General features: G+C 40.2%; 1 protein-coding gene across 1 annotated transcript in view; it reads left to right on the plus strand.

The window, feature by feature from the left end:
• Positions 1–12,148, plus strand: part of LOC146472381 (dipeptidyl peptidase 4-like) — a 28,659-nt gene extending 16,511 nt beyond the window's left edge. Inside the window, exons 17-27 of the mRNA XM_085119782.1 lie at positions 438–542; positions 703–772; positions 3,287–3,311; positions 4,267–4,376; positions 5,651–5,716; positions 6,258–6,312; positions 6,636–6,735; positions 6,830–6,888; positions 8,246–8,318; positions 10,018–10,091; positions 11,739–12,148. Of these exons, the coding sequence (XP_084975908.1) occupies positions 438–542; positions 703–772; positions 3,287–3,311; positions 4,267–4,376; positions 5,651–5,716; positions 6,258–6,312; positions 6,636–6,735; positions 6,830–6,888; positions 8,246–8,318; positions 10,018–10,091; positions 11,739–11,855 (854 nt within the window). The 3' untranslated portion in view covers positions 11,856–12,148. The remainder of the gene's footprint in view (positions 1–437; positions 543–702; positions 773–3,286; positions 3,312–4,266; positions 4,377–5,650; positions 5,717–6,257; positions 6,313–6,635; positions 6,736–6,829; positions 6,889–8,245; positions 8,319–10,017; positions 10,092–11,738) is intronic.
• Positions 12,149–12,532: the final 384 nt, after the last annotated feature.

A 12,532-nucleotide genomic window follows, 5' to 3' on the forward strand; every position in this document is an offset into this window, starting at 1 on the left:
ACAGTCTAAACCTAAAGATAGGAAACCATTAAGGAAAGTTGATAACCAGGGTCAAGAGAACATGAGGGGACAGAGAGAGAGACTTTCAGTATAGCCCTTGGGATATGTGAATTTCACTTAGACATCGTGAAAACGGAAGTCTGTTTCCGAGACGTCCGCAAACGTATCTAGACGCCTGTAAATGCCACTTAGGAATGCCGTACTGAATATTCAACTGCCGCCATTACACAATGCGACGATGGCACGCTCCGATGACTCTCCGTGACGTCGCACTGACCGTTTGCGGACGTCTCGGGAAACCAACTTCCGTTTAGGTGATGTCTAAAATTAAATTAAGTGAAATTCACATATCCCAGCCAACGCCCCTTGTTTCCCTCTCTGTCCCCTTATTTTCTCTTGCCAGGGTTTAATTACTTTAAATAAGCTTTTTTTTTCAGCCACGTGGTATAAAGAACTTCAAATGAATAAAGAGTTGGAAAAGAAAATGTCTGATTTGTCGAAGCCACAAAGACGAAACTTCATGATACCCGCAGGGGAATACGGTAGGGACATCTTACTTAACGCAAAATAACACATCCGTGCCATAAGACCTAGAAAATATTGAGTCAAAATTCTCGTCTAAGAACTTGATGTTCCAGATCGAATTCATGCTGTGAGGAAATGACGCACTGTCCTATTAAATGACTCTTCTTTCCTTTGTAGAATTAACTGCCACAGAATTTCTACCTCCTAATTTTGACGAAAACAAGAAATATGCTGTTCATTTTGAGGTGTAAGTTGACGGTTAAACATAACTAAATTACTTTATATCTTACACAATGGCTCAAATGTTTAATGAGGGGATTCTCATAGTCACGGTTGGAGTAATCGGAAATTTTGTAGTGGGTAGGGGTGGGTAGGGGGTGGAAGTGGAGGAGGATGGGATCCCCCTTGACTTGATTGGGGACCAGCTGCGCCGAGCTTAAAATGAGCCCTATTTCAGACCAAAGTATATTTCCTTTGTGATTCCGTGAAAAGGGATACAGTTTACTTTAGTGACACATAATATTAATAATATAATAATAAAGACTTTATTAACAGCATTTCCACAGAGTGGCTCTTCATCCGTTAATATCTAACTAAAATTAATTACAACTAAGACAAACTTAAGAAAAACGATGTTAAAATGAATAACAAAATATGTGTTCCAAACGCTAAATGAAAATCAATCACAGTCTGGACCTGGCTTTATCTTGTAGCAATTTCTTCGTCTCCTTAAAAAATAAAATTGGATCCATGCAGTTTCTTAAAGAAAGGGGAAGGTTATTAAATAAATTGGCAGCTTCATCTTGAAACGTATTGGCGGTCATTGATCTTTGGAGCTGTATACCCTTGCTGGAGCGTAAGTTTCGATTACTTTCGTATGTCTCTAGTCTCAAATAATTTGGCCAGTCTGAGCTGTATAGACTCTAACGAAACTCAATAAATTTACTTTTATTTAATTTCTTCTGAGACGGAATCGAAAGCTCGTATATCAATATAAAATTTTCGATCCTGATAACGAAACTTCTTTGATTTAAATACAATATGACAGGATCAAGGAACAACTTTTTCTCTAACATAATTTTTACCACAATTGTTTCTAATCTCGCAATCTGATTGGCTAATTTTCCGTTGTCGATAAGAGTCTAGACTCTAGACAACGCTGCTCGCGTCAATCGGCACGCGAAAATTTTGACAGTTATTGTAAAAATTTTCTTTGATGTTGATACTGTGGTAAAAAACAAATCAAATGTGGTTAAGCGTTGTCTGTACTCTTATCGACAACGATATTCGTCATCACAGTGGTCAAAATTTGTTGTGGACTCACTCGGCTGCGCCTCATGAGTCGAGAACATTTTGACCACGGTGATGACGAATATCGTTGTCGATAAGAGTGCAGACAACGCTAAACCACATTTGATTTGCTAATTATTCTTGTTTTCCACGTTGCCATGCTCTCACCAATAGCGTAGCTCCATTGCTAACCATAGAAACACAAACCACCCACAATTCCATGATTCACTCTGACGAAGGGCTAACGCTCGAAACGTCACGATCAGCACTCGAATCTCTTTACGATGGCCAGTTTACCTTTATTTCTTTCTTTCAGCGTTATTAGTCAATTAATTAATTAATTAATTAATTGATTAATCAATTAATTTACCACAAACTATAAATATGAAAGAAAGACCAAAAGGGTTAACGCCAACGGGATATGATACCCATGCGAGGCGCAACCCCTACCTAAGAAAAATCAAGTAAAAATTACAAGCGAAAACACTAATAAAAAACATGAAGATTACGAAGGGTGGCACGGGCAGTCACGGGAGAGGAACCAGATGCAAGGCTTGTCTATGTCTCAAATTTCTGCAAGGCTGATCGGACTGCGTAGAAAACTTAACACGACAGCGACATGATAGAGACCAAACCGGGAATCAACAGAATGCGGTAACCGTGGACAGCTGTACTACTTTTTGCTGTGCTACACCGTGCTGACGAGAGCCAACCAGCTCGAAACAGCTGTCCACGGTTGCCGCATTCTGTTGATTCTCGGTTTAGTCTCTATCATGTCGCTGTCGTGTTAAGGTTTCTACGCAGTCCGATCAGCCTTGCAGAAATTTGAGTCATTTATATTTTTGGCTGATTAGATCTTTCACAGATCCTGCGTATACTTGCAGCATTTTCGTTGTGTGGTTCCTTGCTTATTGTTTGCTTGTCTATGTCAAAGGTGGTATCTAATAATGTGAAATAGGTAGCACGTAGAAAATTCTTAAAAACACTTAGACTGGAGAATTTGTCAGGAGAGGCAAGATTGCAGATAGTATTCCAGTGCTTTGCAGTTCTGTTGAAAAACGAGGCCTGAAAAGTAGTGGTTCTGCAGTGAGCAGGTCTTAACATCAGAGTAGGGTTAAGTAAACCTAATATTCGTCTCTATTCCCTACCGACGCAGCATCACAGTTTCTTTTGAACCTCATTATGAAAGTGAGGCTAAGTGCAAAGCTATTCAGAAAAAAATTGGTTTTGTTTGCATATGAATGAAAACTGATTTCCGTAAGAAAAACCTTGCACCTAGCACCTAGCCTCGCTTTCATAATGAGAAAGCAACTCGGAAATGGCCTATTTTGCACATGCTAGTATGACTAATTTTCATGAAAATAAAAGAATAATTGATCGGCCGTCATTTATGACAAAGTTCTATTCTCACCACTTTTCTGATTTACATGATTTACACTCATATATCTCCTTTCGCTGTTTTTCTTTGCAGTTATGGTGGACCGGGTTCTCAAAAGGTTTGCGATTTTATTTGTTCTAATTAATTTTAACCTGAATCCTAGCCAGCCGTTATAAGGAGGTATTGTGTGTAGTTATTAGATTTTCGGACGAAAGAGACTGGATACTAGTGAAGCAAGGCTTGATGGTCATCTTCCACTGCGGTCAAACGTCTGTGCATGCGTCAGAGCCATTAGGTGGAATTGGTTTAACCGCAATTTTTTCGTTCGACTGGTTAAAATTTAAATGGTACATATCTTAAAATGCAACTGATATGAGATATGAAATATATTTAATTTGAACTGCAGGTTACCAGGGCTTTCTTTTCGCATTTGTGTCATTTAATTTGCCTAAAAAACTGCGAGGATCTACCTTCTATTTAATCTGTTACCCTCTCTTCAAAAATATGTTTCATACGTTCCTATTCATTGATTTGTCTTTCACGGGTATATTACGAACTCACAATATGACTAGTTCCCAGTTGGCTTGATAGCTAAGTTGGTAGAGCACTGCACCGGTATCGCAGAGGTCATGGGTTCAAATCCCGTTCAAGCCTGGATTTTTTTTTTCAGGCTTTCTTTTCGCATAGGTAGTAAAAGGCAATGGTTATGAAGCCTGACAAACTTCTTTGTTATATGTTTTTGTTAGTCTTTTTGGGCTTGACCGGGCACAAGCCACAATAGATTTTAAAAGAGTTGGAGCAACTGACCAATGGAAACGTTCCTGTTAAGATATTCAACTGTACTGTGAACATTAAAAAAAAAAAAAAAAGGATTGTGCACGGTCGCGGCCCTTCCAACAGAAAATGCAGCACCATTGTTTTCATGGCAAGGTTTCATAACCAGTCCCTCGATTAAAGCGCTTTTTGCAACTGCTTTAAAAGTTGCGTAGAGAACTGCGAGGGTCTTTCTTCTTGTATTAAGACTTTCGGGTTTTGGTTTTTAACTATTTGAAACTATTGCCATTGTATTTTAGGTCGCTGAAACATTTAGCGGTAGTCTTGGCTGGATCGGTTACTTAGTCAGCAACTTTGACATCATCGTTGTCACGGTTGACGGACGAGGCACAGGGTATCGAGGTGAAAGGTCGGTACTGATACTCATGTTTAGCCAGGAGCCCATTAATCGGAGTGTACGCCTCCTATACCAACCCTTGGCAACGGCAATTTTACAGATCGGTCTATTTTTAGATACGCATGGAAATACTATGTACCGCTAAAATTTAAATTCTGATTCACATCAGAATAGCCCATTTTACAGTTGTGTGCTTAGTGACCTGGCCTTGAATTGGAAGCGAGGCTGGGGTGATCTTGTCTTGATACAAACCTCACTGCTTTTCATATGTAGATCATGCTGTTCTTATGCTAACTAGTTTGCATTGACATACGAAAAGCAGTGCGGTTTGTATCAAAACAAGGTCACCCCCAGCCTCCCTTCTAATACAAGGCCAGTTCACTAAGCACACAACTGTAAAATGGCCTATTCTGCAAAGCTTGAGACTGGTTAGTAAGGCTCCTGTGGGAGACTGAATTTGTGGGATCTTCAATCTGAAAATAAATAGGTCTGTAAAAACGCCGTTACACGTACGAGTCTATAGGAGTTGTGCGCTCTGGGTAATGGGATCCCACCTGAAACTCACTTTTTAAAATACTTTGCTTTGTACTGCAGAGACAGTAGTGCTGATTGGGGTTATAACTGAATTCTATGTTCAGTTACGACAAAAGATGCAATGCGGATCCTGGAGTAAAAGTTGTTGTTTGAAGAAACAATACTTTGCCAGAGCCTAAGACTCGAACCACCGCTAACCGTCAAGTTACGAGTCGTGGATTATTTTTATGCTTACAGTTGTAATATGGGGTGGAAATGATTTTAAACGCAGTATAAATTGGTGTAATTTTGTGATCTTAAGAGTCTTTTCAGTTGAGTGTTGAAAGTAATTTCGTATTTACTTTAGTTTTGCTTTACTATGTGATTGCTTTTACTTTGCTATCTGATTGATTGGCAAAACTCGCGCCATTTTCTCAACAAATGAGAAGCAAAACCAAAACCAATCGCGAGTTGGTTGCCTCGCGTTTTCCCGCGCTTTACGCCGGTTGTTCATTGCGCATGCGCTATTTACGTCCGTCGTGATTGGTCAGAGTAATTACTGTGGGTTTGGTTTACAGCACCAAAACGAAGAACGCTCTGATAGACAAACCAATCACCGTGAAAAATCACACTCCTCTTATGTTATTCGTTCTGTCACGTTCAGTCGACATGACGGTCGCAAACGACTTGTTCATTCAAAAACGTCAGGCGCCCTCTAATATGAAAACGGCCACATGGAGTTCTCTAAAAAGTGTTTCTTACATACTTTTTAGATTCAAACAGTCAGTGTACAAATTACTTGGAGAGTACGAGGCTCAAGATGTCATAACTGCCGGACGGTAAGTTGGATGATGAAGGTCTCATGACTATCTTCTTGCAGGTCCCATGTAGCAAACTAGGAAGCACTGTTGCGAAAAAATTCTAAATTTAATTGTTTTCCGCGGATTTTTCTTCCTTTGAGGCCTACATGTAGCATTGTTGCCAGGCTAAATCTGCCGCGGAAAGCAAAAAATCCAGGAACGGGAAGTAAAATTTTCCCAACTGTCTTCGATGGTAGCTCAAAATTAGTGGTTTGTCTCACGACTGTTTCGCATAGGTGTCGATCGCGACGTTAATTTCCATGTTTAATTATTTTGTACTTTCCGATTGGAAGGCGAGAACGCCATTTTTACAACTTCATCTTATTTTGTCGACGGGGAAAGCAGGGGAGCGATTTTTTATGGGAAGGAAACAATAGTCCCACAACTCCACGCGAAACGGATTCGACGTTAATGTCCTCGTGAAGGACTTACAGGTTGCAGATGTTGTGAACTATGTCATTTGATAAACTAGAATATTTCCAGGTCTTTAAATTATTATTATTTTTTTTTCGTTTCATAGCTTTATGCAAAAGAAGAAGTATGTAGATCCAAAGAGACTTTCTATGTGGGGATGGGTAAGTACTGTCTTCCATAAGTTTGACTGAGGGCCTTGCAAATGTTATAAGACAAAAAAAAAATGATACTTGCGGAAAAAAATCCCGGTACCATCGGAAAGTACAGCTCAGTACTTTTCATTTGAGTTTGAAAGTTTTTTTATTTTATAGAATCACCTTGTACAGGGTAGTAATGTGGGTCTGCCCAAGGGGAATGCCCCTGCCAAGCTTTCTGACCCCCCCTCCTTTATACCTATTAACTCTAACCGTTTTAATTTACTGTGATCAAAAATGACTTTCACAAGGACAGTCCATATAGTGCTCTTTTTCTTTTTTCCCCTTAGTCCTTTGGTGGCTTCCTAACAACCTACGTTCTTAGCAAAAACACTGGTGTGTTCAAGTCTGGTATTGCTGTGGCTCCTGTCACGGACTGGAGATATTACGGTAAGCAAACTCTCTTACGTGACAAACGTCGCGTCACGCAAAAATTTTTAGCGTTACCTATGAGTTTACAACTCTTTTTTCCCTTTTACTATAGATTCTGCTTATACCGAGCGATACATGGGCCTCCCACAAGGAAATCCAAATGGTTACAGAGTAAGTGACTGGTTAAAATTATTTGACAGAATTGTTGAACTGAGCTATGTTCAATCTCGTACCCAGAGTCCTCAGGCTTTTTGGTCAGCGGTTGGTCGTCAGGAGAGACTTTGAAGAATTCGAAAAAAATTAAATTTTTTGATTGGCTGCTCCGAAACGGCTTGAATTGTTTTACCGCAGAAATCCTGCGGTAATAAAATGCCAGTTCCCCAGAGTCTCTCCTGGCACCCATCCGCTGACCAAAAAGCCTGAGGACTCTGGGTACAAGATCAAGCTATGTTATGAGTTTACACCCTGTCACGTGACTGTTGTTGGGTTGCATTTAAAGGGAAGCGTCATGATCATGGCCATTTGGCGCTAATTCAAAAATCCCAAACCCTAAAAATAATGATCCAGTTTTGTTATGAATAACCACTCCAATGTACTAAATATCTGTCATGAGTGTTTCTGGCCATAGATGGATTGGGTCGGAATGGATTGCAACCATCCCGGGAGAGCCAGGGGCAGTTAGTCGGGTAGCAGGTATTTTCGTGGGCGAAAGTTTACTATAAACTTTCGCCCACGAAAATCTCTGCTACCCGACTAACTGCCCCTGGGTCTCCGAAGATGGATTGCAACTTGAATGAAAGAAATATGTTATGTTTTAAACCTGCCGGGCCGAGTTGTTCAATGCACGATTAGCGCTAATCCAGGTTAATTTCCATAGAAACTTAAGGTACAGGTTTTGTTTACAATTAACCCAGGATAAGTGCTATATCGGGCTTCAAACAACTCGGCGCTGGTGAATATTTGATATATTTTTTCAGTCAGTGACACAGGCGTACTCGGAAATAGAGAATCGGAGTTCTCAAACCTAAGACCTTCCGATTACTAGCGTATTTCGGTTGCTCTACGTCACTGAGCTACAGGAGAATAGGTTAGTGGCCTAGTTTAACGGCCTAGCTCCCAAGAGTCTGCTGTAGCTCAGTGGTAGAGCATCCGAACTAGTAACAGGAGGGTCTTAGGTTCGACTCAAGTTGAGAGAACTCGGATTTTCTTTTTCCGAGTATGCCTGTGTCACTGTCTAAAAAATATATCTTTCTTTTTCTTTTTTTCAGTTCTTGCATTTTCGTCTCCAAAAATGCGCTAGAATATATCATGAGTTTTTCCTTTCAAGAATTCAGTTAATTTCGTTCTCTTGGTGTTCTAGAATTATCTTGTAAACTAAGTGAAGGTATTATTACACCATTTTCCCCAGAAAAGGTCAAATTCTTGTGACACGTCCCCTTGATAATTTTCACATTTCATCCCTCAATCTTGTTGTCGACAACTTTTCGTTCTCTCTTTTTTTTCCTTTTTCAATCGTTTCTTCTTTTAGGACACATCCCTACTTTCCAGAGCTGCAAATTTTTCCAATGTTGACTATCTCATAATCCACGGATCTGGAGACGGTAAGGTTCATAAAATCTGCAGCGCGGCAGGCTTCAGTTTCCCTAAGGCCCCGTCAACAGTAATGCGTTTTCGTTTGAAAACACATACTCTTTGGTTCGTTTGAAAACGCATACTCTTTGATGCGTGCTCTTTGATGCACTCTTTGATGCATACTCTTTGATGCATACTTTTGATGCGTTTTCGCATATCATCACACTAAAACGCCCGAAAACGCTGATGACAACGAAGACTTTCGAAAACGATTTCAAAAGTGGAGACTTTTGAAAATGCATCCTTTTGAAAACGCTTCGTTTCTAGTGTGGACAGGTGAAAATGGAGACTTTTGAAAACGGTGACGTAAAAAGCGTCACACGCCATCGGTTCCAGTCGAAATCGGAGCAGCTATCCAAGATGGCGTGTTAACACATGCGCAATCCCAGGTTCCAGTCGTTTTCAAGCGTATTGGTGTGGATAGGTGAAAACGACTGAATAGTGGACTAGTGGACTAGTGTGGACGAAAATATTTTGCTTCGTTTTCGCCGGGATTAAAACGGACACTTTTGAAAACGCATTTGTGTGGATGGGGCCTTCCGCAGCGTAGCTATACAATATGCACACTTTGTGAAACTTGCTTGATCACTCATTACATCGCTTTATTTTATTCATATTTGTATTTTATACTTCTCATCTATTTCACATATCTTACGTGACATTTATTTGTATCATATAAGCTGTACGCGGAAAATTTAACAATTATTCCACGAGCGCGCGTTGGATATGAGATGATAGATAGCCAACAAGGCGCGTAGCGCCGAGTTGGCTATAATCATCTCATATCCAACAAGCGCGAGTGGAATAATTGTTTTATTAAAAACAATCAAGTAATATTGGTAGGCCTTGCTGATTTCTTTTTCAAGAGCTACCAGAAAATAATTTATGGTCGCTACTTCTCGGGCATGGTATAATGGCTCATATACCATGGCCGCTAAGCTAGCCAATCAAATCCCTGGAATTGCATTATACAATAATCAGTTTTTAATAATTTCTGTTATCCCTGATGATGCCATTGATAGGCGAAAGCCTGGACTTTTAATTACGTTTTATCGGAACAGTAGCTTAAGGCCTCAACTGAACATTTAATGCAATTTTTAAGTTTAATATTTCCCCGAGTTTGAATAAGTTCTCTACGAAAGTTCACACGTCTGCTAAATTCGGAATGGTAAATTCGTTTGAAAAATTGTTTTTAGACTTAACGTTATATTTAAAAATGTCAGACTAACCGCGAATTGGACAATAGACCCTTCTCCAAAATGACGGCAACAGATTTGAATGAGTATAAATTGAACTGAATGAAAAAGTGATACCAGCACTGGAAAGAGCACCTTTACTTTAGTAACCTCGCAAAGTTTCAGCATATTAAGTGTTATATCAGCTTAGGAAATGTAAGATAAAATTTGACAAATTTACAGACGTTTGTATTACTGGGGGTATACGTCATGCTGTAAATTTACGACTGTAAATTTTTCACTTTTCAACTTACATTTTCTCAGCTGATATTACACCTGATATGCTGAAACTTTGCAGGGTTACTTAAGTAAAAGTGCTCTTTCTAGTGCTGGTATATGTTTTTAATTTTAACTTATTTGAATTTTCGGCCGCCATTTTGGAGAAGGGTCTATTGTATCTCACTGCGTTTGTCTTGGTATGTATACTGTTCAGATAATGTCCATTATCAGCATACGGCACAGATGGTTAGAGCTCTCACAGAAGCCGAGATCAAGTTCAGAGTGCAGGTGAGATGTCATTATTTTACATTTTAGGGGATCAGTTCAGCTTTTAGTCATAACATTAATGAAACCTTAAGTTATTAGCACAAGCTTCATTGCACTATAAATGTGTCACACATCCTTAAAATACTTAGAATGTGCGGCGACATCGTTTCTGCACGCATTACGTGCCTATGATTAGACTAATTATTCTGCCGCAAAATCTATCAGAGCAGACTGTTCACAGTCCCCTATTTTTCCGTGGGATTTTCGAGACTTGTACGCTTCCATCGAACTCCCGCCATCTTAGTTTGTAAAGACGAGCGCAACCTGGGGAGAGTGCCTAAATTAGCGAGGCAGGCCCTAGCCGCCGCCTCCCCACTCCGAGTCCCGCTCCCCTCAGTGGTTTAGACTCTCTCCCCAGGTTGCGCTCGCCGTTATAAACCAAAATGGCGAGAGTTCGATGCGTACGAGTCTCGAAAACCCCACGGAAAAGTAGTGGAATGTAAACACTGTCTACTATAAGAGTTGCAAGGTTTTATGAGATTCACAGGAGCTACATTGTAGCTTCTTTTGCATCGAATAAATAATAACTGATTGGTTGATGTTGAGAAGAAATTTTAATTTCTTCTAAAATCGCGGGAAGGGGAGCTTCAAAAGGTGATCAAACATACGCAGGCGTTAACGGAGGCTGGAAGGTAGCCTCCCTCGCAGACGCTCTTTTGGCTCGCCAAGCAATCTTTCCTCCCAACGCAGGAACATGAATCTCTAGTGAAATGGGTTTGAAGAGAAATAACTTTCAGGCGAAACGAATTTCTGTTGATATTATAGCTTTCTCGAGAAATGACTTTGTACAAAAGGTGACGTTTATAGCAGACAACACTGCAGAAAAGAGAAGACTTGCTGTGAAGCGCTTATGTAGTGAAACGATCTATAATAATATTATATAATATATTACAAGGAAAATGTATACAAAAGGCTAAAAGCAAATTTTGTATAATTTAAACCATACAATTCATTATGCGTTTAATTTATATTGGCGCACATTGCGGGTATGAACGAAGGCTTTTAAAAAAAACGTTCGGTGTACATCTTTGGGAGGTTGTAAAAGTGGCGTTGTCTAAGGTTGTACTTCGGTTCGTGGCTAGGTGGAAAAAAACTATACAGTTTATGAGTAGGCAGGGATATCATACTGAACACGCTCTCGCACAGTTCATATCCCCTAGCACATAATGTGGATAAATTGACTTCCCACTCAGGAGTCATTAACTGGGGGTAATGGCTCCAGTTCCCATTACAATAGAGAGCTTTAGCAACGACGACGGCGACGGCAGCGAAAACGTCACTATTAAATTGAATTCACGTTTTGGAAACCGCACCCAACTTTAGAAAGAGAAAGAAAATTTTGTCATCGCGTGTTTACGTCCTCCATAAAACGTCCCATCAGGAAATTTCACGTCGTAGTCGTGCAGTGACGGCGAAGAAATCTACCAAAAAGTGTAAAACACGTGTAGAGTTGTTGTTTTGGTTATTAAGCCTATTGCTTTTTTGAAGTTCTCGTTGCCGTCGCCGTCGTGGTTGCTAAAGCTCCCTAACATACCGCAAGTGACGCACGAACTGATGATCATAGCGAAGCATTGTACTAATACACTGTTGCTATTTCTCTCGCCCCAGTACTATACGGACAAGGATCATGGTATACTTGGATTTCACACCAGACGCCATCTCTATCGCCTGATGACTAATTTCCTTGTCAGGAGCCTGGCTCTTAAAAGTGAAAATGGTTCATAGAGGAAACCAAAAAGTTCTGCCTTTCCGCAGTGATTTATTCTGCCATATGATTTTGAGTATATATTAATTGAGCTTTTGTACTGATTGTGGTAGCACGTATATAAACCAATTGCGCTAAGAGGTCACGTGGAGTTCAAGCAATCCCTTATATTTCTTATGGATAGTAAAGCCAGCGAATCGTGCGAGCGCGCGCGCGAAATTTGTCCCCCGCGAGGGTACGCGACGCGCGGAGGGAAACGCGTCGCACCTCCTCGCGGTGGGTAATTTTCGCGCACGCTCGCTTGATTCACTCGCTTTACTGTCCCCAAGAAAAATAAGATCTAGAGGTCACGTGACTTCGTTTTTTCTAATTTTTTCAGGACAATAGACTCTTCTCCAAAATGGCGGCAACAGATTTGAATGAGTTAAAATTGAACTGAATCAAAAAATTGATACGAGCACTGGAAAGAGCACCTTTGCTTTAGTAACGTTGCAAAGTTTCAGCATATTAGGTGTTATATCAGCTTAGGAAATGTAAGATGAAATTTGACAAAGTTACAGACGTTTGTATGACTGGATGACTGGGGGAAAACGTCATACCCCCAGACATGCCAACGCCTTTAAATTTTTCATTTTTCAACTTACATTTTCTCAGCTGATATTACACCTGATATGCTGAAACTTTGCAGGGTTACTGA

This window comes from Pavona decussata, unplaced genomic scaffold, assembly GCF_977016875.1.
Source record: "Pavona decussata unplaced genomic scaffold, jaPavDecu1.1 SCAFFOLD_100, whole genome shotgun sequence".
NCBI lineage: Eukaryota > Metazoa > Cnidaria > Anthozoa > Scleractinia > Agariciidae > Pavona > Pavona decussata.